This window comes from Notamacropus eugenii, chromosome 5 (assembly GCF_028372415.1).
Source record: "Notamacropus eugenii isolate mMacEug1 chromosome 5, mMacEug1.pri_v2, whole genome shotgun sequence".
NCBI lineage: Eukaryota > Metazoa > Chordata > Mammalia > Diprotodontia > Macropodidae > Notamacropus > Notamacropus eugenii.
Genome location: NC_092876.1, coordinates 31,744,128 through 31,770,578, shown reverse-complemented (window position 1 = coordinate 31,770,578; position 26,451 = coordinate 31,744,128). Strand labels below are relative to the sequence as shown.

At 48.5% G+C, this 26,451-nt stretch overlaps 1 protein-coding gene across 4 annotated transcripts in view; it reads right to left on the bottom strand.

Moving 5' to 3' along the window:
- The window catches only part of RYR1 (ryanodine receptor 1), a 93,345-nt gene that overhangs the window by 31,461 nt on the left and 35,433 nt on the right, over nt 1–26,451 (bottom strand). For all 4 annotated transcript variants that reach the window (XM_072608347.1, XM_072608345.1, XM_072608348.1 and 1 more), the window contains 29 exons: nt 25,884–26,157; nt 24,658–24,772; nt 24,168–24,300; nt 23,982–24,076; nt 23,457–23,592; nt 22,862–23,048; nt 21,731–21,842; nt 21,509–21,629; nt 21,206–21,375; nt 19,466–19,686; nt 18,423–18,513; nt 16,386–16,526; nt 15,504–15,667; nt 15,293–15,371; nt 14,882–14,971; nt 13,899–14,042; nt 13,733–13,810; nt 13,258–13,333; nt 12,731–12,854; nt 12,515–12,630; nt 12,177–12,244; nt 11,934–12,055; nt 11,066–11,115; nt 10,784–10,844; nt 7,074–7,312; nt 6,176–6,257; nt 5,850–5,980; nt 4,462–4,791; nt 3,336–3,576 (listed from right to left, as the gene is read on the bottom strand). In XM_072608347.1, coding sequence (XP_072464448.1) covers nt 3,336–3,576; nt 4,462–4,791; nt 5,850–5,980; nt 6,176–6,257; nt 7,074–7,312; nt 10,784–10,844; nt 11,066–11,115; nt 11,934–12,055; nt 12,177–12,244; nt 12,515–12,630; nt 12,731–12,854; nt 13,258–13,333; nt 13,733–13,810; nt 13,899–14,042; nt 14,882–14,971; nt 15,293–15,371; nt 15,504–15,667; nt 16,386–16,526; nt 18,423–18,513; nt 19,466–19,686; nt 21,206–21,375; nt 21,509–21,629; nt 21,731–21,842; nt 22,862–23,048; nt 23,457–23,592; nt 23,982–24,076; nt 24,168–24,300; nt 24,658–24,772; nt 25,884–26,157 — 3,991 coding nt within the window. The remainder of the gene's footprint in view (nt 1–3,335; nt 3,577–4,461; nt 4,792–5,849; nt 5,981–6,175; nt 6,258–7,073; nt 7,313–10,783; nt 10,845–11,065; nt 11,116–11,933; nt 12,056–12,176; nt 12,245–12,514; nt 12,631–12,730; nt 12,855–13,257; nt 13,334–13,732; nt 13,811–13,898; nt 14,043–14,881; nt 14,972–15,292; nt 15,372–15,503; nt 15,668–16,385; nt 16,527–18,422; nt 18,514–19,465; nt 19,687–21,205; nt 21,376–21,508; nt 21,630–21,730; nt 21,843–22,861; nt 23,049–23,456; nt 23,593–23,981; nt 24,077–24,167; nt 24,301–24,657; nt 24,773–25,883; nt 26,158–26,451) is intronic.

The following is a 26,451-nucleotide window of genomic DNA, read 5'->3' as shown; positions in this document are numbered from 1 at the left end:
ACTTTAATTCTTTGGAATTAATTGTGCCCAGGGTAATTAGAATAGGTAAGTGATTAAAGGCTTTGGAATTTTAGCTGAGCTGGCCTTCTGCCTAGCTAAGAATTGAAAGCCTTTAGATTCTTAAAAAAATGTCCAGCATGAGTTAGGAGTTATTTTTACTTTCATTACTTTAATGTCCTGGGTTAGATGCCCAGCCACCCAATTCAGCTACTTGATCTATGACTCATATCTGTCCACAAATAGGTGTTGGCTCAGTGATGTAAGGGGGAGAGGTTTGGTGTTTGGGAGAGGAGAAAGGTTAGGAAGAGGCAGTGTTAAGTTAAACAGTGATTGATAACAGCTGGATTTCAGTTAGGAAGGTACCTACAAGGATTATAGAAGGAAGGGAGTATCTGGGTACCCTTGATGAATTCTAATCTCCAGACTCACATGAGCTATATTCCAGGGCGCTGAAAAAAAATACCAGCTATGATTACTGAGCCACTGTCAGTGATGCCAGGAAGGCTGTGGAAAATGGGAGTAATGCCATAGCAATGGAAGACAAGAAAGGGAAGAGGGTGGGATGAATGGGAACTTGGCTTTGATTTCTGGAAAAAAACCTGAACTGTTTTAATAAAAAGGGATAGTGAGCCCACAGAAAAGCAACAATCACAAATGGTCAGGATGACTTTGTGGAGAGCAGGTTATGCCAGAGGAACCTCCTAAAGTGCAGATCTGACTCTATCACCTCCCCTCCTCCATAATCTCCAGTGGCTCCCTATGGCCTCCAGGATCAAATACCAAATGCTCTGCTTGGTATTCAGGGACCTTCATAATCTAGCCCCTCTGTCCCTTCTCAGCCTTCTCATACCTTCCTCCCCACCATGTGACACCAGCCTCCTGGCTGCTTCATGAATAAGACCTTCCATCCCTTCATCTCTTCTCCAAGCATGTTTCCTGACTGTCCTGGAATGTTCCCCCTCCTCATCTCCTCCTCCTGGCTTCCTTCTAGTCCCAGCTCAAATCCCATCTTCTTTCCCTGTCTCCCTTAATGCTCGTCTTTCCCCTGTTGATTATCTCCAATTTTCCTGCTTTCTGTTAAGTCTCACTTTGCCCTGTGAGCTCCCTGAGGCCAGGGACTGTCTTTTGCCTTTCTTTGGATCCCTGCACAGTGCTGCTGTTCAGTCGGGTCAGAATCTTTGTGACCCCATAAGGGGTTTTCTGAGGAAAAATACTAGAGTGGTTTACCATTTCCTTCTCCAGTGGATAAAGGCAAACAAGGTTAAGTAACTTGCCCGGGAACACATAGCTAGTGGGTGTCTGAGGCTGGATTGGAACTCAGATCATCCTGACTCCAGGCCTGGCACTTTGTCCACTGAGCCTCCCAGTTGCCTCTCGGAATACAGTAGACATTTAATAGTCTGTTGACTATTTACTATCGATAAGCCAGGGAGTGGCCAGAAGAGGGTCTTAGAAGGTTCCACCATTCTTTCAGTCCCTTACTTTGCCCCCTGACTCTTTCCTCTCCTTCATTCCCCACATCCCATTAGTTACCAAGCTGTTCCCAATTCTACTTACATAGTATCTCAGACACCTTGCCTAGATTATTACAACTGTCTCTTAATTAGATGTCAATCTATCAGTCAGCACTTATTAAGCACCCACTGTGTGCCATTCACTGTCCTGGGAGATACAAAGGCAAAAAAATGAAAGAGTCCCTGTCCTCAAGGGGATAGGGTATGTTTCCAGATGAGTCAATTTGAGATAAATGCAAAGTCAGTGGTGATGGGGAAGGAGAAGAGCTAACACCTGAGAGAATCAAGAAAGGCTTCCAGAAGAAGCTAGCCTTGGAGCTGAGTCTTGAGGGGAGTTAGAGATTGGGGATGAGAAAGGACTAGAATGGTGAGTAGGCCAGTTTCGATGGAGCATCAGATATGAAGAAAAGTAATTTGTGATCAGCTTGGAACCACTCCCCCTGCTTGTACCCCCTTCTCCCCCGACTTTTTAGCTTTCTTTTATGTGTCATCTTTTAGATGGTGCTGGGCCTGGAGTCAGAAAGACCTGAGTTCCAATCCAGCCTCAGACACTTATTAATTGTGTGACCCTGGGCAAGTCACTTAACCTGTCTGCCTCAGTTTCCTCAACTGTAAAATGGGGATAACAACACCTACCTCCAGGGTTGTTGTGAGGATCAAATGAGATAATATTTGTAAAGTGCTCAGCACAGGGATTGGCACATAGTAGGTACTATTTAAATGCTTATTCTTTCCTCCCTTTAGCATTTAAGCTCTTTTAGGGCAGGAACTGTCTCTCTTTCTCTTTCTATTTGTATTCTTGTGCTTAGCACAGTGCCTGGAATATAGTAAGTGCTTAATACATGCTTCTTGCCTGCCTGCCATCAACCTTGCAATCCACACGGGAAAAATAAAGTGGATGAAGGAGGCTTGTTGCCCAGATTGGGATGTACAGTTGTTTGAGAAGCCCATAGAATCAGTCCATCCACATTTATATATCTTGTGTAGACAGCAAGGACAGCCCAGAGCTGAATAGGAAACAAGATAGTAACATTTGAGAAAAGCTTTCAGTGATCCTGAGCTGTACCCTGATCCCAAGCCCATCCTTTAAACACCATGATTCTCCCATGGTGCCCCAGGACTGCAGATCATAGAACACCACAAACTCAGTAGAAAATCCAGGTGTTTCAATGGGCCAAGGAAGATGGATGGCAAATATGAGCAAGTTATCAGATGTTATCAGTGATGATATGCACAAGAAATCATTTTGGGACTATCATCCAAAGTTTGTTGGTCTGGAAAGGGAGGTGGGCTGGTCACAGGGCAAGAGTGAAAGGCTTTGGTGACGTCTGCGGTTAGATAAGCGTGTCATCCATGATGAGAAATGTTAGACAGAAAAGGATCAAACACAGATCCCTGGGGCTCTTCACTGCAGACTTGCCTAGGTGGCATTGAATGGATGGACAGTCTGAGTGAGTCTGAGGGTCTGCCACCACGAACAGACGCTCACCTGAGGATTTATGGAGGAATGTGAACCACAATGGCTGAGGATGAGAACAACAGGCCCACAGCACATAGAGGCCCAGAAAGGTTAAGGGGCTTGACCAAAGTCACTGGGATTCGAACTCAGATCATCCTGACTCCAAGCCTGGTCTTCTCTTGGGCAAAAATGGATAGTGACTTATCTAGTGGTTGGAGAAGTCACCAAGGACATAGCCAAGAGAGCAATTGTGTGGGTAGTGGAACCCAAGGTCTGGTCCTGCCCTCTCAGGTATCTGTGCCTGGACTAAAACTGATTACGCATCATTTAGGGTGGAATGTTGGGACAGGGGAGGGGCTGACCGGTTGTTGTCCACATAGCGGATGAGCAGGGGATAGAGTGCGTAGAGGTCCCGGCAGAGCACGGAAAACTCTTCCCGCACCAGGACTTCTCCCTCTTCAGCTTCTGCCTTGGCCTCCAGCCGCAGCTGCTCCTCTTCGGCTACGACCTTCCCAGCTCGCTTCCGTAGCCGGCCCACAGTGGGGATGAAATGAGACCGGAGCATCTCAGGCGTGGCCCGGCTCACGATTGGTTGGGCAAATACTGGGGATTAGGGCAAGAAGAGAGGTAAGTACCCCTGGGCCTGTAGAACCTCCACCTCTATCCCGGGGTCCTTGGCTTCCTAACCCATCACTAGGGACCCCACATACACACAATCTCTGCCTAAGCCTTTAGGAGACTTCCAAATTCTGATAACCAGGGTCTTGGACTCCTTGCCCTAGGGGAGTGAAATTTCAGAGCTGGAGGGGAATCTCAGAGACCCTCTCTTCCAACTCTCTAATTTTAGAAAGGCCCAGAAAGAGAAAGTGATTTATCCAAAGTCACACAGGCATTTAAGGATCAGAACTAGGCCTTCTGATTCTAAACCACAGAAAAACCCAGTGGTCTTTCTACTGAGCCTTGTTCCTTATCACTAGGAGACCCTTGCACTCTCTTCACTGGTCTTTGGGGACTCCATTTCTCACCCTCACATTCCTGTCCCTTTTGTCTCAGCTCTTGGGAAGACTTCAGCCCCAGATCCCTCAACTTCACATTCTGACTCCAAATTACTATTCCTGAGAACCTTGAGCCCCCTGGCCGTTAGAAATCCTACGTCCCCTTCTGTCAGACGTCCCTCCTATTTGGAATAGGAGAATCCCTATTCCAAAATGTGGCTCTCAAGGGACTCTGATCCCCTCTCATTGCCATGAGGAAAATAGTCTTTGAGGGGTTTCATGTCCAATCTATAGGGATCCTGCCCTTTGAACATGCCGTATCTGTACACATTCATAGCTTCCCAAGACCTTGTCTCTATTGTACTTTCTCATCCCTTCCCCCACTCAAACCTACCCGCATGGCCATCTGCCAGGTGCTTCATCCTCACCCACCCACCTACCAGGCACTTTATTCCCCCCATATCCCCCAGGTGCTTCATCCCCACACACTCACCTGCTAGGCGCTTCATCCATGAAGCCTCATCAATGCCCAGGTTATTGACAATGATTCGGAGGATGTTTCCCAGGAGGGAGTTGAGGTGGTCTGAGGTAACATCCGTGCAGGGTGGGGGGCCTCCTGGGGTCTGTGAGGTAGGTACCTCGGGACCCCGCTCCCACCATCGGGGCAGGTAGTTACAAAGCATTGGTAGTGTGACCTCGATAACGTGGGGCATCTCTGTGTAGCGGGCGCCCGACTCAGCCAATCCCCCAATCTCTGCCATCAGCTGCTTCAGGTCCGGGATATCTGGGCACATCTCTTCCACAGAGCTGGGAAGGCCCAGGACTGGTGCAAAGTATGAGATCTATTCAGAGGGCTCCCCCAAATCCTATGATCCTAATCCCATTGGGCCCCAAACCTAGTGTCACAGAACATTCCAGAATCTCAGGGTTAAAAGTGACCTTGGGATACTGAAAAGGAACTTTCATCCACCTTATCAGTGGTCCTCCAGCCTTAGCTTGAAGACCAACAGTGATGGGGTGGGGCTCCCTGCCCCCTAAAGTGGATTCCACTGTGGGACATCTCTAATGGTTAGCCATATGTTTGGACCTTTTAGCAGTTCAAACCCATCATCCCTAACTTTTTCTTCCTTGGCCACCCAGGACAAGTGAAACCCTTTCTCCACAACCTTTCAAATGTTTGAATGCAGCTCTCATATCCTCCTCAGTTTTCTCTAGGCTAAACACCCTCTGTTGTTTTACCCTATCTTTATGGGTTAGGAACCACCATCCCGGCTGCCTTCCTCCAGGCACTCGCCATCTTACTGACATCCTTAAACCCAGATCTGAACTCAGTATAATCCTGGTCTGTGGTCTGACCAAGGCAGAGGATGGTGGGATCGTCAGCTCCAGAGTCCTGGAGGCTCAGTCTCTCTCAGTGAAGCCTAAATCTGCATTAGTTTTTCCAGTTTCCACAACACCCTCTGGGCACATAGGCTTGCTGTACACTAATATCCCCACAAGTTTTTCACGCATCAAAGAAAAAGATCTGGAGTGGTAAGGGTGTGGTCTTGATGGAACACAAATTCAATCAAATTCTGAGTTAAGAGCATTGCTAAACTCCATTAGCTATCCAGACTGATACTTTCAGAAACCTATTCACTCCACTGTCTCTGAAGCTCATCATTTTCCTTATCTCCAACGCAGCCCCCTAAAAGCAGAGGTCTCCCAAATCTACCCCATAACATTCTAATCTGGTCCCATCAAATCCTTGTTAGTAGTGTACCCCCCTAATCAGAGAACCCTTAGGTCCCCCCCAGAGCAACCTCATCCCCAACTTGGGGTTCTCTAAATTGCAGGGCCACTTTCCCTTTACATCACTCAGAGGTGATCCCCAGAACTCACTGGCACGTTCTCTGGGAGATTTGGTAGTGTAGACGGAGCAGACGTTGAATTCATTCAATTGGGGTTCAAGGAAGGCAACTGGCATGGCAGCTGCCAGTCGGGCAAGGCATTCTCCGAGGGCTGGACGTAGTCTGGATGGTGAGGGCATGGTCAGATTCCTTTCATCTTCTAGACCTCTCTACTCACAAGACTCCCCACTATCTAGCTCCCCCTTCAATGAACCCCTTAACGTCCCCTCTCCCTCCAATCTGCTCCCATCCCCCTCCAGCTCTTTCTCTAGTGACCCCTCCTGCCCCACCTCTCTGCCCCTCCCAGTCCCTCCTTACTTCTCCACATAGGAATTCTTGGTAGTCCCCAGAGAGTAGATACTGCAAAGTGTTCGATAACAGGAGACCTGGACATCGTCCACTGTGTGGGAAGGATGGAGGAAGACACAAGGGCAAAAGTCAGAGGTCACCGAAGCTTCCTTTCCTTCCCATTGAATTCTTTTAGAACAGCTGGGCCTCTGAGATGGAATGGACCTCAGAGACAAAATGGCAGTGGGGAGTGTGACCCCAGGGGCCAGAGCAAAGAGTTAGGGTTCAAATCCTGAAAGACTCTTCCTAGGCCTTACTCCTCATCCAAAATGAGGGGGGTAGTGTGGTTCAAAATGCCCCACTATCGTTCACTTACTGATGGTGAGACCTTGGATCAGTCCTTTCTCCTCCCTTGGCCAAAGCATCCTCAACTATAGAATGAGGGAGTTGATCTCCATGGCCTCATGGGTCTTTCTCACTCAAAAGCCTATGATTTTGTGATTGTTGACTCCAACCTCCCTCAATTTACAAATGGGGAAACTGAGTCCCAGCAAGAAGGCCTAAGTCAGACATCAATTTGTGGATCATATGATCATAGATTTAGAGTTAGAGGGGACCCATGAGGTCATGGGATCCTAAGTCTGAAGTTGGAAGGGACTACCCCTTATTTTACAAATGAGATGACTGAGGCCCATGGAGGTTAAGTGACTTGCCTGGGGTCAACCTAGGTAAGAAGTGGTAGAATCAAGATTTGAACCCAGGTCTCCCTCCTTGAAATGCTCTCCTCTAATGCTACTGCATCCTTTGAGGAGTCTTCCCAGCTCCTGGGGACCCCCACTTCTAGCCTGAGCCCCACACTTGGGGCCTAGGTCTCTTCCCGCTCAGAGGGCCCTCTCCTCTCTTAGGACACAGCCGGGGCTGCCCTTACAGATGACATCGTCTCCAAACTGGTGCTGGGCAATGTGCTGAAAGAGGGTGGTGAGGACAGGAAGCAAAGCCACCGTGGTGTAGGTGAGATTCTGGCCAACACCCTTGACCTGGGTCCGGGCCTGGGACACCTTGCCCAAACGCAGGTTCTCCACCATCTTCTCAATGTCCTCTGAAGCACTCTCAAAGAACGATCGGAGACCAGCCTTCACGATCTCAGGGCCAGACTTCATCACTGTCCTGGGGAAGATGGAGGAAGACCCACGGGTCTAAGCACCAGAGCTGGAGGGGACCTTAGAGGCCACTGAGTCCAACCCCTTCATTTTACAGATTGGGAAACTGAGGCAGGTGGCAATTAAATGATTTGCCCATCACATCTAATAAGTAAGTTAAGATTTGAACTTAGGTTTCCCTGACTCCAAGTCCAGCACCCTAATCCGTGTGACATCTAATGGCCTCAATTTTCTAGTCTAACAGTTCTCAAACTGTGGTCCAGACCCTTCCAGGGAGACTCAAGGTCCAAAATTTTCATAACAACACTAAGACATTATTTGCCTCTTAAAATACTCCTTCCTTCGCTGACTACATATCTGTGTGAGGATGAATTTTCTTCAAAGGAAACAGTATTTGTAAAGCACTTTGCACGTGTTATATAAATGTTATTATGATTCTTATGCACTTCAACTAACGTAAAACACTGAAACAGATTTGACGCAGAAGCAAATATGAGAATCCAGCTAGCTTCTATTAAGGGCAAATCTCATGAAAGAGATTTGCAAAAACAATATAAAACAGTCCTGTTCTTCTCATAAAATACTTTTCATTTTTTTATTCAAAAAATATGTTATTTATGTTATCTTGTAATGGATTTTTATGATTATTTTTTTAAATAAATAAAAGTATCTTTTGAAAAGGTACCTGTTTTAGTTTCTAATATGATAAATATCAGTAGGTGTAACCCATATAAACAAAGGAGGTGGGGTTGTCCTCAATAATTGTGATGAGCATGAAAGAGTCCTGAGACCTAAAAGTTTGGGAACTGCTGCTCTGGTCTAACCTTCCCTTTGTGGGGATTAGGGAAGTAAAGGCTATGGAAGGTCAAAGATTCATTCGAGGTCACTAGGATAGGAAGTAGCAGCTCAGCCTCCTAACTTCAAGATCAAGCACTCCACTCTTTTCACTGTTGTAGACAAGAGACTCACAATTTCTAGCCCTGTTTTTGGGGGAGGGTCAGGGGGTTGGGGTTCTTGTGAGAGGATAAGGAAAATTTCAAGGGAGTGAGGATCACTTGGTGGGGTCAGGCTAGCTTTCAAAATCTTTGGTCTTGGGGTCCAGTTCCATCATCTACCTTGGAGCAGTTAGAAGAGGGGGGTAGGGACCACCTGGTAGAATGATGGAGACCCAGGGGGCAAGATGGGCCTGGCGAGGTCACAATGGCTTCAATTATCTCAGTTCCAAGACAGGACCACAGTGGGTATCCAGGGAAGAATGAGTGAGATTTGGGGATGGAAACAAAGGTGGGAGTGGGGATGACAGGCTGACCTTCACAACCTCTGGTCCTGATTTTATTACCTTCAGTAGATGGGCAGATAGTAGGAGGCTGAGGGGTCCCCAAAGAAGAATGAGGGAGGAAAAAAAGGATGACATAGGCTGCCTCAAGAGAGCCCAAGTTCCCTGTTCCTTATAGAATCTCAGAATCTGAGAGTTAGAAGGATCATCCATACCTGAAAGGAACTCTTCTCTTCCCTCACCCCACACACCCAGTACACTTCTAGTCATCTGTCCTAGTTGGTTCTGCCTTCTGGAGCCAACCAGAACAGGTCTAATCTCTTCTCCCCTTGGCACCCTCCAAATATGTCTAGGATGTCTCTAAGCACAAGCTATATGATCCCATGTCAAGGACCTCATAGAGGCCATTCCTATCCATGTACAGTGACAAGATGACCCTCAGCTCTAAGGTCTTGGGATTCTGAGGTCCTTAGGTCATGAGTGGAACAGAGGACTCCCAGCACCAAGGTTTCTGAAGGGCAACTTAGGACAAACTCATGTGAACTATGGTCCAGGTCAGTTTCCTGCAGATTTTAGCTGTCTTTATAAAGGGTTTCACCACAAACTAGTCACATTGAATTAACCTCATTTCCTTTTCTGATGGAGTTACTAGATGAATAGATTAGGGAAAGGCCACAAATAGAGTCTACCTAGATTCTTAGCAAAGCATTTAACTAAATGTCTCAATGTTATTTTTGTGAATGAGATGGAGAGATATGGGCTAGAGGGCAGGATGGTCAGCCAGATATGGAACTGACTGAATGAATATGTTCAAAGAGTCGTTATGATGGTGCTTCTTGGAAGGAGGTCTCTAGTGGAGTGCTCCAGGGCTCTGTTCAACATTTCATTCATTGAATTTGCTGATGATATAAAACTGGGAAGGCTAGTTAATGGGTCTGTCAATCTACAGGGATCGAGGTAGACTAGGAATGATCAGAAGATCATGGAAGTAGAGCTGGTGGGGACCATGGAAGCCATTTGGTCTGCACTCCTAGCCCCCATGTGACAAATGAGGAATCCAAGGCCTACAGTAGACAAGTAACTCATCTAAGGTCATAAAGATAGTAGGATTTGAACCCAAGCCCTCTGACTCCAAACCTAGTGCTCCCATTTGGGGTTTTCTTGGCAGAGATATTGGAGTGGTTTGCCATTTCCTTCTCTGGCTCATTTTACAGATGAGAAAACTGAGGCAAACAGGGTGAAATGACTTGCCTAGGGTCACACAGCTAGTAAATGTCTGAGGCTGGATTTGAACTCAGGAAGATGAGTCTTCCTGACTCTAAGACCAGAACTCTGTGTCCTGTGGTGACCCCTAGCTGCCCTGTACTATTTTTGCCCTTCTTCCTTTGAATACTCTATCAATTCTCATGGAAAGATTGTAGGTTTGAATGGACTGCTGGCTCAGCAGGAATAAACAGGAGAGACAGCCACCAGGGAAGCCACCGTGATCTGAGGCCTCACTGAGAGAGGACTCATGTCCGGAAGAGAGGAAGCAGCTGCCCCCAGGGCCTTGGCCTTGGCCAGACCACATCTGGAGGGTGGCATGCAGTCCACTCTGGCTGATGCATTTGAGCAAGGATATTTACATACTTTGGAAGGAGTTCAGAGGACAGCAGCCAGGATGTTGGAAGGAATCTCAGCCTTACCATATAAGGATTGGTTGGAGGAATTTGGGATGTTTAGCCTGAAGTAGGAAAACCTTGGATGGGATGTGTGTGTGTGTGTGTGTGTGTGTGTGTGTGTGTGTGTGTGTGTGTGTGTGTGTGTGTGTGTATGAACACAACAACTTTCCTGAGGTATCTGAAGGCCTATCACATACATACAAGAGGCTGAGGTTTGTCCTGCATGGCTCTAGCACTAACACGCTCAGTAACAGAAGCCCTAAGGAGTCAGGTTTAGGACTGATGTTGGGGCAAACTTAGAGCTCTCCCCAGTCTGAGATCTTCAGCAGAAGCTGGATGACCACTTTTCTGAGACTTTGTAGGGGAGCTCTCTAGTCAGGCTCGGACCAGATTTCCTCTGAGGTGTCTTCCTCAGGTTGAGTGATAGATGATGGGCAAAAGGGAGGACAGAGGGATGGAGGGAGAGAAGCAGCCAGGCTTAGTGGAAGGTGATTTTCTGACAGGGCCCTCTGTGGGGGAGGTCAGGTGGATGTGGTCTCACCTGGCATCCAGTGACCGGGCAAGGATGTGTAGACAGTTGACCACAGCTGGAGCGTCAGTCCCTGGAGGGGAGAGAAAACAGGATGGGGCAAGAAAATGGGGAGGACATGGCCTTCTTGCTGACCCCAACACTGACACCCATATATTCCTCCCCAGTCCTCATTTCAAGTAGAATATGGGTCCCGGTTGGGGATGGGGATAAGAGAATGAGAGGAATTTGGTGGGGGAGCATGGAGAAAAGGATTATGGGGGAAGGGGAGGCATTAAAAGGAAGAATTCTTACCAAAGAGAGAGACTCGGTGCCGGACCAGAGCGGCGAGTTTACAGAACAGGCTGGAGAGAAGGACAGAGGGAAATAGGACAGGAATGGAGGGATAGGGAATGCCAGGACATGGGGATGAGGAAGAGTGGAAAAGAGGAGGGAAACAGGGATGGAGGGTCAAGGAGAGAGGGAAGATTGAGATGGAAGGATTAGAAGAAGAGAAAGGAACAGAGGCAAAGAGTAAGGGACAAGATAGGGAGGAGAGATAGGAGGAGGAAAAGAGAGAAGGGATAAGGGGAGAGACAGGAAAGGGGAATGTGTAAGAAGGGGCATAGGAAGGTAAAGCATGGGGATTACAGAGATGTACAGCAGAGAAATGAAAGGAACAAGGGATGTTGAAAGGAAGGAGGTATGGAAGACAAGAGAGAGCAGGGAGACAAAAGGGCAGAGGAGACAGGAGACAAGAGAGTGCAAGGATGGGAGTGAAAGAAGAAGAGGAGGAGATGGCATTGGGCAAGAGAGATGTGGGGAACAGGATGGGGGACAAAGGCAGAGAGGGATAGGAAATGGAAAGACAGAAGGATAAGGGAGGGAAGGAGGGACAGAGGGGAGGTGCAGGGTGTGGAGAGAAGGAGGTGAGAAGGCATGAGAGGATAAGGAGTTAATGCCTGGCACTCAGGACATAGGTAGAATTGGTCCCTCAAAGGTTGAGGGGTTGGTCCCCTGGGCCAGATGGGTCTTGTTACCCCTTAGAAATCCCCCAAACCAGAGGGTAGAAAGGAAGTCAGGGCATCCTGGAATGCAGGAAATGAGGTGTGGGGACAGGATTCTTCAGGAGTGTGGGGCAAGGAGTCTGGGAGGTAGCCAGGTTTAGGAGTCAGGCACACACCTGGTGATCATCTCCTTCTCCTTGTTAGATGCATGGCCCCCACTGCCTAGGACCTTAGCTGGTGTGGACAGGAAGTACAGGCAGTGATTGTGGAAATACTGGTTGATGAGAGGCAGCAGGATCTGGTGGGGATGGGGTGGGGAGAGACAAGTGAGAGAGAGGTAGCCTGGACATAGTCCTAGATCTAGCCCCAACTCTGTCCCTTTCCTTAATCCTGGGCCTGGCCCAACTCTGACCACTTACCTTGGCAAAGAACTTGATCTCTTGCTCATGGGGAGACTTCTCCACCCGTCCGCTGCTCACCACAGCCTCTATATATGTGTGTGGGGGGAGGTAGGAAGTGGGAAAGAAGAGGGTAATTAGGTCTGGGAGGAAATTTCTGGGGAGCTCTTTGGGTGGACAACGTTATCTGGGATCTGTGAGTGAGGAGACTTCTTAGGGGCCAATAAGGTCTAGAGGCCGTGTGTGTGTGTGTGTGTCTGTGTGTGTCTGTGTCTGTGTGTGTGTGTCTGTGTGTGTCTGTGTGTGTTGGGGTGGGGGTAGATGCCTTGCAAAAAAGGAAATTGCCAGTTAGGGCTCACCCAGGTGGGCAATGAACTCCTGTGAAATATCCATCCACCGGAGAAGCTGCTGGAGGAAGCCAAATGCAAATCTCTTTTCGATGGAGGATGTGTCCAGCTCCATGTCCTTCAGCCCCCTGGGAGAGTGGAGCAGAGCAGGGCAAAGATCATTGAAGGCCCCCCCTCCAGTCTCCCCTCTCCCCAAACTGTCCACTCGACCCCGCTCCCTCCACATACCTCGTCACTGCGTAGCCATTCATCTGTAGGAATTTGAGAAGCTCCTGTGCCTTCTCTCGGTCTCGAGCCTTCTCCTTGGCAGTCAGTGTGTCATAGGGGACCAGGAGGGGGTGGGTACCTCCACCTGGGGGGGTGATGATGCTCAGGTGGGAGAGATGGGGCAGAAAGGACTGGGGCAAAGAACACTAAGGGGGTCTCGAATTTGGGCAGTTCTGAGTATTGGTGGTCACCAGAGCTGGGGGGAGAAGGATACATGGGTGTTCCTACTAGGACTGAGGATCCTCAGAAGGGGGAGATCTAGGGGTGATCTGGGGGTCCTCAGAGTGAGGTGCATCCAAGGGAGTGTGGGGTTCCACAGAAATGGGAGATCTAGGGGCAATCGAGAGTCCTCAGAATGATAACCATTTCGAGGAGTGTGGGGGGTCCCTAGGGTTGAGTACTCTTGAAGCTGGAGGATTTGGGGGTTCTCAGAGTAGGGGTCTCCTCAAGGGATAGTTGGGGGGAGGGGCCCCAGGGCTGGGCCTTACCCTTTGCCTCTAATTCCTGCTTTTTCTTCCTTCCCCATGTGTTATGGTAATTCTCAGCCAGTTGCTCAGCCATGGCCTGGAGGGAGGTGGCATGGGGAAGTTTCAGTCTCAGCAGCTGGCCAGGCAGGTCTTGGCTTCGTAGGCACAAGTTCATCACTTTGCTCCCGCCCCCCGGACAAAGCCCTTCTAAAAACAAAACTCCCATCTCTAGACACAGACCCCACATCTATTCTTAAGGTCCAGGATGTCCCCAGCCTACCAGAGCTGGGGGGGAGGTGTATAGCCAGAACTCAGGAGTGAGGATGCAGCCAGACATCATGGAGGGGGTGGGCAGGTACAGCTAGAACTCATTAGGGGAAGGGGGTGGGGGCAGAACTGATCAAGGGAGGGGGTGGAGCCAGAGCTCATGGGTAAAGGGAGATGCACCTAGAACTCATTGGAGTGGGTGCAGACTTGCAGGGTGCAGGTGTCTCACCTGTAGTTCTCGGGACAGGGTGACACAGCTGAGGTCTGGAGGTTGGGGATTATAACCCTCTCTCGGGTCATAGGTGGCCTGAAAATGGAAGACAAGGGATACTCAGGGCCAGAGAATGGTGAGTCAGTGATGTCCTGGGTTTCATCCAGCTCTCTACTCCTCTTACAGGGGCATTCTGGGAGATCTTGCGGGTCTTGGTCTTCTTCTCTGCCTTCTCCTCCTCACCCTCACGGGCTTTTTCCACCGTCCACTCCCAGGCGATCATGGCTTTCAGTGACTCCTTGATAGGCCACCGGTAAATCTCCTTGTCCTGGTGTGAAGTAGAGATGAAGGAGGAGGAAATCATGTGATCAATAGACTAGGATAGAGACTGCCTTGTGGGGAGAGGGAAATCCATGAGCGCAAGACCCCAGGGTAAGAAACCAAGATTAGTTGGTTTCTCAACTAGAAAGAAGAAATGGGTGAGCACAGGAGCCAACAGAGGAGCTCAGAGAGACCAGGCCCAGCTGCTTGCCATTGCAACAGACCCCTGGGAGAAGTTTTGAGTGTGAGACATCTGGAAAGTCTGTACCTTAACCACTATTTGTAAGTCATCATGGGGGTAATGTAAAGAACACTGGATCTGGAGCTAGAGGACCTGGGTCTAAATTTAGCCCTTCTACTATCTATGTGGCCCTTGCCAAATAATGTCACTCTCTTAGGCCTTGTGTAAGGGCGAGGGACTGGATTAGGACCTCTAAATTCTGATTCCCCCTCCCAATCTGTCATTCTCACCCTCCCATGTGCATCCCTGTCCTTGAGAATAATTGAGGACCCCGGAAAACATAGAAAATCTGAGACATGCTAATTCTGGAATTGTGGGGACCTTGGTCCGAGATGGTAGATGTCTGGAGCTAGATGGGAGGAAGCTGGTTTCCGGGGGGCCTGGGACAGGAGAGATGGAAGATTTGAGGAGCTGGTCCCAGGAGCCAGGGGGACCATTCCCAGGAGATGCCAGGATTGGGGGTCTGAGCTCATGCTCAGTGTTACTGGCTGGGGGTGAGGGAGAATATGTAAGTTGGAATGGCATCATTAAGAAGGTGAGCAGGGGTCAAGGTTGGCACCTGGGGTACCAAGACTGGCCTAATTTGGGGGTGGGGAGTCAGACACCTTTTCGGAGAAGGTCTTGTAGGGCCGAAGCATGTGGTGGGTCTTCAGTTCCTCATCGATGTTCTCCCCAAATGTCCAATTGTTCTGAATCTGCAGGAAGAAGACAAATGTCAGTCCCAGCTCCTGTCCACTGGGAGCCCCAGGCCCTGAGTAGAGAGATGCTGGAGGGGCAGGTTGTTTGGCTGGACATTCCGGAGGGGATCCTTGATTCCTTCTCCTGTGCTGGGGTCCTGAGGAGAAGGAGCTGGGTAGGGCACAGGGAAGAGTCCCAGGGAAGACCTGAAGGAGACCCTGAGAGGAGTGCCAGTGGGGTTACCAAGGAGCACTGAGGGGATATGGAGGAAGAATTTTGGGGAGGGAGGAGAAGCTTCTGGGGGCTTCTGGGGTCTGGAGAAAACCTGTTGCCAGCACCTTGTCAAATGCCCATTTCTCGTGTGTGTATTCTGCGAATTTGTTGATGAAGGAGTCAAGTTTCTCAGGTATGATCACACTGAGGGTGAGAAGGGAATGGTAAGTGGGAGGGGTTTGGAGGGATTGGGGATGCCCTCAGCCCCTGCTTTTTCACCCCCACACTCCCAGCCCAAGGACTTCTCTCCTCCATCCATGCCTGACAGAGCCTCACTTGAGTGTCTCCACGGGCCGGGGGTCAAAATTGCCCTCAGCGTCCACACTGGCCTTTTTCTCAGCCTTGGAAGAGTAGGAGGCATCCACATAGTCTGGGGGCAAGGCTCCGGCAATGGCGCACAGACATGGCATGGCCATGCGGTAGAGTTCCTGGTCGTATTTCTGTGGGGGCCCAAGGGGTCACTGTGAGGCTGGAACCCCATACTTGCCCAGTGCTGGGAGGGGAAAGCCTGAGCCCTGATATCCCTGAGATGCCCTCCTCCCTCCATCCAGGATCCCCAAGTCCCCAGCCCACTCAGTGAGTCCTACTTCCATTTCCATACCCAGGAGCCTAGAACTATATCCTCCCAATACCCTTCTCTTCCCCTAAATCCTCCAGTTTGGAACCTAACAGATGTACTGCCTCTTCCCTGAGACCCCCTCCCCACTACTTCCCCAACAGCAAGCATGAGGCAAACACCCAACACCTTGGGAATGCCAAGCCCTTTGGGCCCAGCAGCTCCAAATTCCTCCCAACAGACCTGAAGACACCATTCCCTAAATGTTCAAATTTCCAAGACTGTCAAATAAATACTCCCTCTTTTTTGGCTCCTCCCATGAACCCCAAATCCAGGGAGGCTGACCCCTCAAACGCTCCTAATTCTTCAAACCTGATAGCTATCCTTTCTTCTTCCCTGCACCCCCATGGTTCAGGGGCCTCCCAGACAACTGCCTTCCCCCTCACATGCCCCCATATCTTGGGGTCCCTGTCATTCCACTGGCTTCCTCTAGGAGTCCCCATAGTTTAGGGCCCCTTGCTGCCTCTCTGTGCCCTCAGATACCCCCGCAGCTCAGATCCCCACCTGCTCCCAGCCCATTGGCCTCCCATCTTGGGACTCACTTTGTGGGCCAATGACTCAAAGATGCCCCAGAAAAGCTTGCGAGTCAGATGGAGCTCCTCTTCGGAGGTGACCCCATAGTTGGCCCAGCCTGTGGGGAGGCAGTAATACTTCCAGCAGCGCTCATAGTGATTGGTCAGGAGCTAGGGAGGAAGGAAAAAAGGAAGGAGGGAGAGAGGGAGAAAAGAAAGAAGGAAGGAAAAAAGAGAGGAAGGAATGAAAGAAAGAAGAAGGAAGGAAAGAAATATTTATAAGAGCCTACTATGTGCCAAGTGTTTTACAAATATTTTCTCATTTGGTCCTCACAACAACCCTGGGAGTGAAGTGCTATTATTATCCTTATTTGACAGATAAAGAAACTGAGGCAGACAGAGGAGAAGGTAAGCTTCTTGAGGGCAAGAACCGTTTCTTATTTTGTCTTGGGATGCCCGGGGCCTGGCACAGGATAGCTGCTTAATAAATGCTTGTAGATGGATTTAAGACTGACAAGCAATTATAATTAAGGTAAGTTAGAACTAGTTGAATGCCTGGACCCCCAAATTAGGCATTAATGGAAGGTGATCTCCAGTGGAGGGACACTGGGATCTGTGTTTGTCCCTGCCCTTTTTTAAAATCAGTGACTTAGGTAAAGGAATAGATGGTGTCATGGATGGAGAGAAAGCTTACACTGGAAGAAGAGTCAGTATCCAAAATACCTTGGCAGTTTAGAACATGGGACCTAGTCAAGTGAGGCAAAAATCACCTTTATAAGGTCATAAAAATTAGTATTTTCTTCTTTTCCCTCTCTTTGGAGGCAATTGGGGTTAAGTGGCTTGTTCAGGTTCACATAGCTACCAAGAGTCTAAGGACAAATTTGAACTCAGATCCTCCTGTCTTCAGAGCTGGTGCTCTATTTACTGCACCACCTAGCTGCCCCTGAAAATGAGCATTTCCATTGAGGAAAGGGGAGTGGACAAAGAACTGCTCATGTCATTTATTGGGTAAAGTTCAGACTTCTTTGCTTGCCACATTATGGTGCCAACCTGCTTGCAGACATCTCATATTACTTCCTTCCATGCAGAGGATCACAGAAGCATAGATTTGCAGCCCAAGCCCAACCTTGCCTTGATTTTTATGGATGAGGACACTGAGGTCCACAGAGGTCACACAACTTGCCCAGGGACATCGAGAGTATTGGAGGCAGAATTTGAATCTGGGTCTTCCTGACTTCAAGTTAAGCCCTCTATCCACTACACCACACTTTCCTTCATGCATTTGACTTTGCCTCCTAACACACTGAAAATGCCCCATGATCTGCTCACCTCCACGCATTTGCTTATAGTACCTTTTGCCTGGATGATCCTGCCTCTCTCTACTGAATTCCTCCCTATCCTTCATATCTATTACAAGGGTTCTATTTTCTTTTTCTTTTTTCCAAAAGGGATAGGGAGGTGAAATGGAGCAAGAAGAATTTTTTTTTTTATGTAAAAAACATTTTAAAGTAAAACTCTTAAAATTTAATTTTAAAATGAAACCAAAAAAGCTCAACTCAAATCCTTCTCCTTTCCCTACCACTTTTCTTTGAGAAGCTGGGCCTACATTGACCTTTCTCATCAACCTTGCATCATATCTATCTGTGGTTGAGTTTAGACACCATGAGGATAGGGCCAGTGTCTTACCCATACTTCATGTCTCCCCTAGCACTCAGTACAGAACTTGGAACCCATAGGTGTACCATCCATATGTATGGATTGATAGAATTTGATGGATGATAAATTCATTTGAGAGTTTGGACTGTTGATAAGATGCAACATGATACAGTACATAGAAGGCTGACTTTGGAGCCAGGAAGATCTGGCTGGGTACCTCTGGGCAGTTCTCTAAAACCACAGGTTGCAGAGAAGATGCCAATCTCCACTGACAGAGGGAATTTCCTCACCTAGGAGTTCCCCTAGAGTAGACCAATGAAACCACAGGTCCGCTCCCTATCCCAATTTGGAATACATACTGATTAGAGACTGTCTGCAGCTTCCTTCTCCCCATTCCCTAAGACCAGGTACCTTGAGGGGCATCTTGGCAAACTCATTGAGGATGGGCACATCAAATACCAGGCGACGCAGAAGATGCTGGAGCATGGATGGACGAATGTACCTGCGACCAGGGACAAAGGGTTGTTGGTATTAATAAGAGTAGTAACCATTGAGGAGAAGTGATAAGACCGAGATTCAGGTGCCACCTCTAACCCAAATGGCTTGTGTGACTCCAGGGAAGGCACTGCCCAAGCATGACTGCCCATATAGAGACTATATCAAGTCACTTACCTTCCCAAGGAGCAGGGAGGGAAAGAATTTGAAACCCAAAATTTTAAAAATTGTTAAAAATTATTCTTATGTGTAATTAAAAAATCAATTTTAAAAATGTAATTTAAAAAATAAAGAATAACATGGGGGGAGTGATCTGCCTTGGGAGAAAGACTTCTTCATTGTTCATTCACTGTAACAATGAAACGATGATGGTGATGATGAAGTACAGGCTTTCTCACCTGAGACATATTAACCATGTGAAGTAGGAAATTTTTCTTCAGGTATAATAACAATAATATATAATAATACAGAAACTCTGTCACTTGAGTCTCATATTAACTCATGAGGTAGGATTTTTTTCAGGGATAATAGCAATAATACTGCTGGTGGTAACATTTGTGTAGAGCTTACGATATACCAGGCACTGTGATTTCATCAGTGTGAGGAACTCCTGGTGTGAAACTTCTCTCCACTGATTGGGTCCTACACCTTACCATCTCAGAAGTAGACATTAAAGATATTAACTCCATTTTACAGATGGAGAAACTGAGTCCTAGAGAGGTTAAGTGATTTGCCCAAAGTCACAGGGGGTGGAGTTTAAATTGAAGTCTTCCTGGTTCCAACTTGAGCCCTCTCTCTGACCACTCCCCATCACTGTCTCTCTGGCTGGTGCTGGGGTCCCAGGCTGAGTCCCCTTCACCTCCTCTCCAGAGACTCTGGTCTTTCCTCTTCCCCCTCCTCTCACATCCATAGTCACGTTCCCTTCAGCAGAATGCTCTTATGCTCTCCCCTCCACACACCTGCAGAGTGCCATAAGACAGTCTTCAATGACATCTCGCTGAGCTTTGGTGAGGGAGCGTCCTCGAGATAGGCGGTATACAGTGTGGAGCATGGAGTCTACCATGATGGCGCGGTGCTCCGTGCCCGCGAAAAGCGGAGCGCACTTGGTGATGAGAGGAAGCACAGCTGTACACAGGTAGCGATTCAAGGCCAAGGCCATCTCCGTGGTGCTGAATGTCGCCTGAAGAACATCAGAGGGTCACAGATCTATAACTGGGAGAGGTCACCTAGCCCAGCTCCCACATTTCACAGAGAAGAACACTGAGGCACAGAAATATGTCAGGTTTGGGATTCGGATGCAGATCTTGCAACCCCATGTCCAACCCTTTTCCCATCAACATTTAAGGGACTGAGCTATGTGTAGTCTCGAGTCTTCCCAATCCCTTGCTGGCCAAGGGTTGTTACTGAGTAGGGAGGAGGAAGAGCAGAGTGGGGGGGATCTTTGGGGACTACTATACAGGGAAGTTCTATTGGGGGCTGTTAACATGAGAATTCAAATGGGAATATTATCAGAGGGTTACACAGGGGAGGGGGTACTTGACAGAGCATGTAGGTACTGAAATGCAAAAGGCAGTTAATCTAGTGGGGGGGGGTCAAAGCATGTGATATGAAAGAACTGTTAATATCAGGGGCTCAAGAGAAAGTGTGGCATGGTGATCATACAGGGGTCATACATGGGAGGCTGCTAACATGGGAGGTCAAAGAGAAGCTATGGCATGAGGGTCATATGAAAGTCTAAGAGAAAGTGAGATATGGAGATCATACAGAGGTCTTACAAGGGGGCTATCAATATGGGGGGGTCAAATAGGCAGAGTTAAATGGAACAAGACTTGGGACTATTACAGGAGTGTTGGATGGAGAGAGTTAGCCAGGGGTATCATGTGGAAATGCGATACAGATGAACCGATGCCAAGGAAATTAAACAGAATCAGGAGAATAATTTATACAATGACCACGACAACATGAAATAAAATAACATGGAAAGACAACAGAACTCTGACTGGCACAGCGGCCAATGGTGACTCTAAAGGGCTGATGGGGAAACATGACTTTCTCCTCTTGGCAGAGAGGTGGTGGTACCGAATGAGGTGTGCATGGTCAGGTGTGATCAATGTAATTGATTGGTTTTACTTGGGCATTTATTTGTTAGAAGGGTAAGTTCTTTTGAAAGAGGGGCAAGGGACAGTAATGTGGGGAGAAGGTATCAATAATTTTTTTTAATGTTAAAATTTAACCCCAAAGAAATGGGAGAATGCACCTCCTTCCACTTATTGCGAAGGTATAGGGGACTATGGGTGGGGAGTACTTCATGTACTCTTTAATCTGGTTGATGTTTTGCTGGACTGTTTTCATTTCTTTTTTAGTCTTTATTACAAGGGAGTCTCTCTGGAAGGGGGAGGAAGGAGGGTTATAGTGAGAAATGAAAGTGATATAAAAATGTCAAATATTAAAAAAAGTGCTATACAGGATTGCTCAGTGGGAAGGCTCTATGGGGCTGTTACAGTGGTGGTGGTGTCACGGTGTAAGTGTTACATGGGGGATTTAGCAGGGGGGATATGGGGGTGTTATTATATAAAGGAATGGCATATGTGGGCATTCTATGGGGGGGTTTTATACTGGGAGTATTATGGGGTGTTACATGGAAGGCATTCCCTAAAAGGTTGTTTGGGGGATCTGAGGGTGGGGAGCAGATCACTCACTGTGTCCAGGGAGGCAGCTGCCCGCATGTCAGGCAGGAAGCCCACATCAAGCACATGGAGTAGGAAGTCCTGGCTATCGATGCCATAGACGCGGTCCAGGAAGAGGACCATGGGGGCCTTGTGGTCAGGAACAAAGGAGGCTGACATCCGGGGCTGCACCAGGGCCCCATCTGGCAGGGGGCACCCAGCAGGGAAATTGTTAGACTCCATCCGCTTCAACTGCCCCCCCAAGTTCCTGATCGCCAGAGGTCTTGCTTCTAAACTTCCCTTTGAAGGGATTCCCCCTCCCCTCCAGCCCTGTACCTTTCCCCAGGGTGGGGATCTGAAGGGGCAGGCTGATAATGCCCACGAGGTCATCCAAGGGTACCAGGGAACGCAGGATGGCCCGGATCCTCAGAGCTTCTCCTTTCCCAGCCTGGATCAGCTGTGATAGAGAAAGGAACAGAGATGTACAGACCTTGACCCTCTGCTCTAGCCTTGTTAACGTGACCCCTACCCAGCCATTCCCCTTCCCCTGACACTGACGTGAGTCTCGGGAGCACAGCGTCCCAGCAGGTCGATCAGGGCTGAATAGAATGACATGATGGCATTTCCCAGGTGCACACGGTTTTCTTCAGGGGCATCCTCACCCCCATGGCTAAGAGAAGAGTCAACAAGCATTTATTAAGCACCTACTATGACCCAAGCACTGTGCCAAGTGTTTTCCAAATATTATCAACCCTGGGAGGTAGGTGTTGTTGTTATTATCCCATTGTGCAGATGAAGAAACTGAGGCAGACAGAGGTTAGGTGACTTGCCCAAGGTCACACAGCTAGTAAGTTTCTAAGGCTGGATTTGAACTCAGGTTTTCCTTACTCCAGGCTCAGAGCTCTATCCACCACATATACAAAGAAAGAAGAATCCCTGCCCTGAAGGACAACGTACAAACAATCAGATCCACACAAGATGTACATGTATGGTATAAATGGAAGATAATGGCAAGCAATAGGGGTGGCCCAGGAAAAGACTCCTGGGGAAGGTAGGAAAATAGAAGGGAGGGAAGACTGAAGAGAAAATGAGACCAAGTTGGGGCAGGCAGAAACAAGGATGTCGCAGAAGTGACACAGTAGACAGAGTGATACATCTGGAGACAGGAAGACCTGAGTTCAAATCTTGTTTCAGATGTTTATTACTTGTGTGACTCTGGGCAAGTCACTTAACCTCTGACTCAGTTTCCCCATCCTTCCACCCAGGTTTGTTGTGAGAATAAAATGAGATAACTTAGTCAAAGTTCTTTGCAAGCCTTTAAGCACTCTGTAAATAAGCTAGCTAGTAAAAGATTAATTGGCAGTGTCCAAAAGCACTTTGGAAGGTAGTGAACCCCTCATGACTTTGGACCTCCCAAGAGAATTGGATGACTAGACCAGGGATTCTTAACCTGGGAGTCTGTGAACTCATACTGCTCTTTTAAAAATTATTTTGATAACTGAACTTCAACAGAATTGGTTTCTTCTTGTGATTCTGTATATTTTATTTTATGAATTTAAAGGCATGATTCTGAGAAGGTTTCATCAGACTTTCAAGGGAGTTCAGGACACAGAACAGGTGAAAACCCGTTTGAATTGCCAGAATTGGGGAGAGGGCTGCTCTTAATTTTGGGATTCTGTGGTTACTCACTGGTCCCTCCTCCGATCCTTTCTAACGCCTGGGCCATCCCGAGCAGGATCCTCTGAGATCCGAATTGCCTCTTCCATAGCAGCCAGCAGCCCTGAGCCTCCCTCTCCCCTCAGGGCTGGCCCAAAGCACTCAGGGCGCCGGATGAGCAGGCGCACCACTACATTGGCATTCTCTTCCACACTCTCTCCTGTGAGTGTTGGGTAGATTCAGGTTAGTGTCAGGTTCTGAGAGCCTTCTTTCCCTTGAAGCCCCAGCCTCTGAGAATCTCATTTTTCCTGTAACCCTGAGCTGTGAAAGTCTTTTTCCTTCTGTTGCACCAGGTTTAGATGGACTTCTCTTCCCAATAGTCCCCATCTTGACTTACCTTACACTCTCCCCCTCCTAACACATTGACCATGACTTCCATCACGGTTTCATGCATCCCTAAAGCCCTCATCAGATTCAGGTGCTGGTAGAAAATTTCCATGATATTCTTGCAGTTTAGGCCTCCTTACCTCATGGCCTGACACAGACAGACTCAATCCCTTCCCAGCCTTCCTCCCTTCCTCCAAGGAGCCTGCCTGGATTTCTGTCCCTTTACTTCCCGCATCCTCACCATTAACAAAGACCGCAAATCTGAGGAAGTCAAGATAGCGCTCCCCACCACAGGGGTTCCAGCCAATATCAGGGTAGCCCTTGGCCAGCAACATTCGGCAGCTCTGGAGGCCACAGCCAGCCAGGTATGAGACTACCTGAAAGGGAAGGGGAGAAGAATGGGGTCATTCAAGTCACCCCCTGGCCGCTGTGTGTGAACACACATACACACACATGCACATACACGTCAGGACCTTCATGGGATCATCAGATTTAGACCTAGAAGTTGCTGTGAATTCCATCTCCATATTTTACAGGTGGCCTCCCTGCATACAGAGGCTGTGTTTCTCCCTAAGACTAGATGCTGTTGAGGACAAAGCTGTGTTATCCCTTCCCCTTCGGCCAGTGACCTTCAGAGGATGCAGCCCAATCTACCCTTTGGGTGGAGGACTGACTCCTGAGGAGAGTCATATTATAGTCATATTATCATCCCTCAAGCCATAGGGAGAGGGTTGGGGAACAGGGGCCACTCAGAAGATATCCTCACCTTGTCTAGGTCCTGTTCCTGAAGGGCCAGTGCCAACTCATTGTTGTCTATGACAGAGGCAGCCGCCACATCAAGTGGAGTGGAGCCCTGCATGCCTGCACAGGAGACAGAAGGAAGACTCAGGATTGGGGAGGGACGTGGAGGGCCTAGAGATGGGGCCGGGCCTCAGGGCAGCAGAGAACTCACCGAGACCAATCCCGCTGTTCTCCAACAGGTAGCTGAGGTGGTCAAACATGGACCTTTGGTTTTGGCGACTGATGCGACAGAAATAGCAAAGGAATCGACAGCAGCTGGTGACCATCTTGGGGAAGCGGATTTCCTAAAGTGGGACAGGCAACTCCGGTCCATGAGCAAGGGCCTTTTCCCCAGCTGGCCAAAGTTCTGAGAGTTTTCTTCTGCCTAGCCTGTCTTAAGAGAAGCTTCTCCTCCAATATCCCCAGGCTTTGACTTTCCTCCCTCCCTACCAGTCTCAGGGCCTGAGAGTCTTCTTTCCCCTGAAGCCTCAGCCTCTGAGAGGTTTTGTTTTGTATCAGTCTCAGGGCCTGAGAGCCTTCTTTCCCCTGAAGTCCCCAGAAGGCTCTGAAAAATCTCATTTTTCCTATAACCCTGAGCTGTGAAAGCCTTTTCCCCTCTTACATCAGGCTTAGATAGATTTCTCTTCCCAATAGTCCCTTACCTTAGACTCTCCCCCTCCTAACACATTGACCATGACTTCCATCACTGTTTCATGCATCCCTAAAGCCCTCATCAGATTCGGGTGCTGATAGAAAACCTTGTTGTTCATGATGTTCCTGCAGAAGAAAGAGGAGATGGGGTTACTGGAGTCATCAAGTTCCTGATCCATTGACTGAAGTGGAGAGGAGAAAACAGAAAGCCTGAGCTGGGATTCTGGAGGGATGGTTTTCTGATCAGTTATGGGTGGGCTGGGAAGAAGCAGGCTCAGCTTCTCGGAGAAGTAAGGAGGACCAGGGAAGGTCAGAGAATCTGTTACCAGGGACCTCAAAGTCCTTCACAAAGACAGTAGCAGAAGCCAGGGAATAATGATTATTAATAATAGCTAACATATATTCATATGGCAATTTCTAAAGTACTTTGCAAATATCTCATCTGACTGTCACCATTACCCCATGGGGTAGGCACCTTATTTATTCATTTAGCCATTCATTCATTCATTTATTATTAATTTTATCTATTATTGTAAAATCTATGATTAGTGTTTATTTATTCCTTATTTATTATCCCCTTTTTGTGGAGGAGGATTCTGAGTCCAAGGAAGGTTAGGCAGACCCTTGCTGAGGGTCCTACATGAGATTCCAGCCCACGTCCTCCGACTCCAAGTCTGTGACCCTTCCTAGCACAGTACAGAAGGAAGGAATCAGAGAGAGAAAGGTGGGATGGAAATACAACGGTGACATGGAGGGATGAAGTCACACAAAATCTGGGAACTTGGAGTTGGAAAGGATCTCAGAGACCACCTAGAATCAGAAGATAATAGATTTAAGGCAAGAAAGGCCTGAAGAGCTCATCTGGGAGGCAGCCATGCAGACCTAGGTTCAAGTCTCACTGTTGAGACGTGCTGGCTGTTTGACCCTGGGCCAGTCACATAGCATTTCAGTGATCTAGACAACTTTTTATGTTGCAGAGTGCAGAAAGGGTTATGATGGGGGACAGATGAGCTAACATTTATAAAATGCTCACCTACATTGGTAGGAGGAATGTCCTCACCTGGGAGTTCCCTAAGCCAAGCAATGCCAGTTCAACCCCATTCCCTAGCCTCAGGTCATCCATCCCAAGGATAAGGAGGATAGAGAGATCAGACAGCAGCAGTAGCAGGTCAGGATGTGAGGAATGGTAGAGGGATACCTCTTAGCCCAAGGCAAGGGTGAAGGTGAGGATGGTTACCCAATGCTCTGTATCATGAGATGCTCTTCCTGTGGTCCCATCTGCACAATGAGCAGGGAGCGGATCTGACACAGGCATTCCAGGAGGCTCATGGTGTCCTCCACAGAGGATGGGGATATAGTGTAGGCTCTGGGCATGGCACGGAGCAGCTCCCCAAGGCCATCATACTGACGGTGGAGGAGGCTGAACATAGCCCGGACCAATTCTGGATTTTGGATGAAGTCCTCTTGGGCCCAGCGCACCATGGTGTGAGAGACCAGCTCCTGCAAGGACTCTGAGGAAGTAGAGAAGGCAGGGGTGGGTGGGGATAGGGTGAAGGGTCAGACCAGCCCCCATCTACTTTCCTGCATAGAGGCCAAGCTGCGTCAGGAGTGAGACTTGAACCTCTGTCTTCCTGGAGCCAAGACTGGCTCTCTATCCACACTCCCTGGCTTCCATATTCTTGCTCTCTCTCCCCTCCTCCTATCCACTACTTTATCACTGCCTTCTGTTTCTGCCTTTCCAGCTTCCTGCCTTCTTTTGCAATCTCTCCCAGTGATTTGGTTGTACCATGTTTTCCCACTAGGGC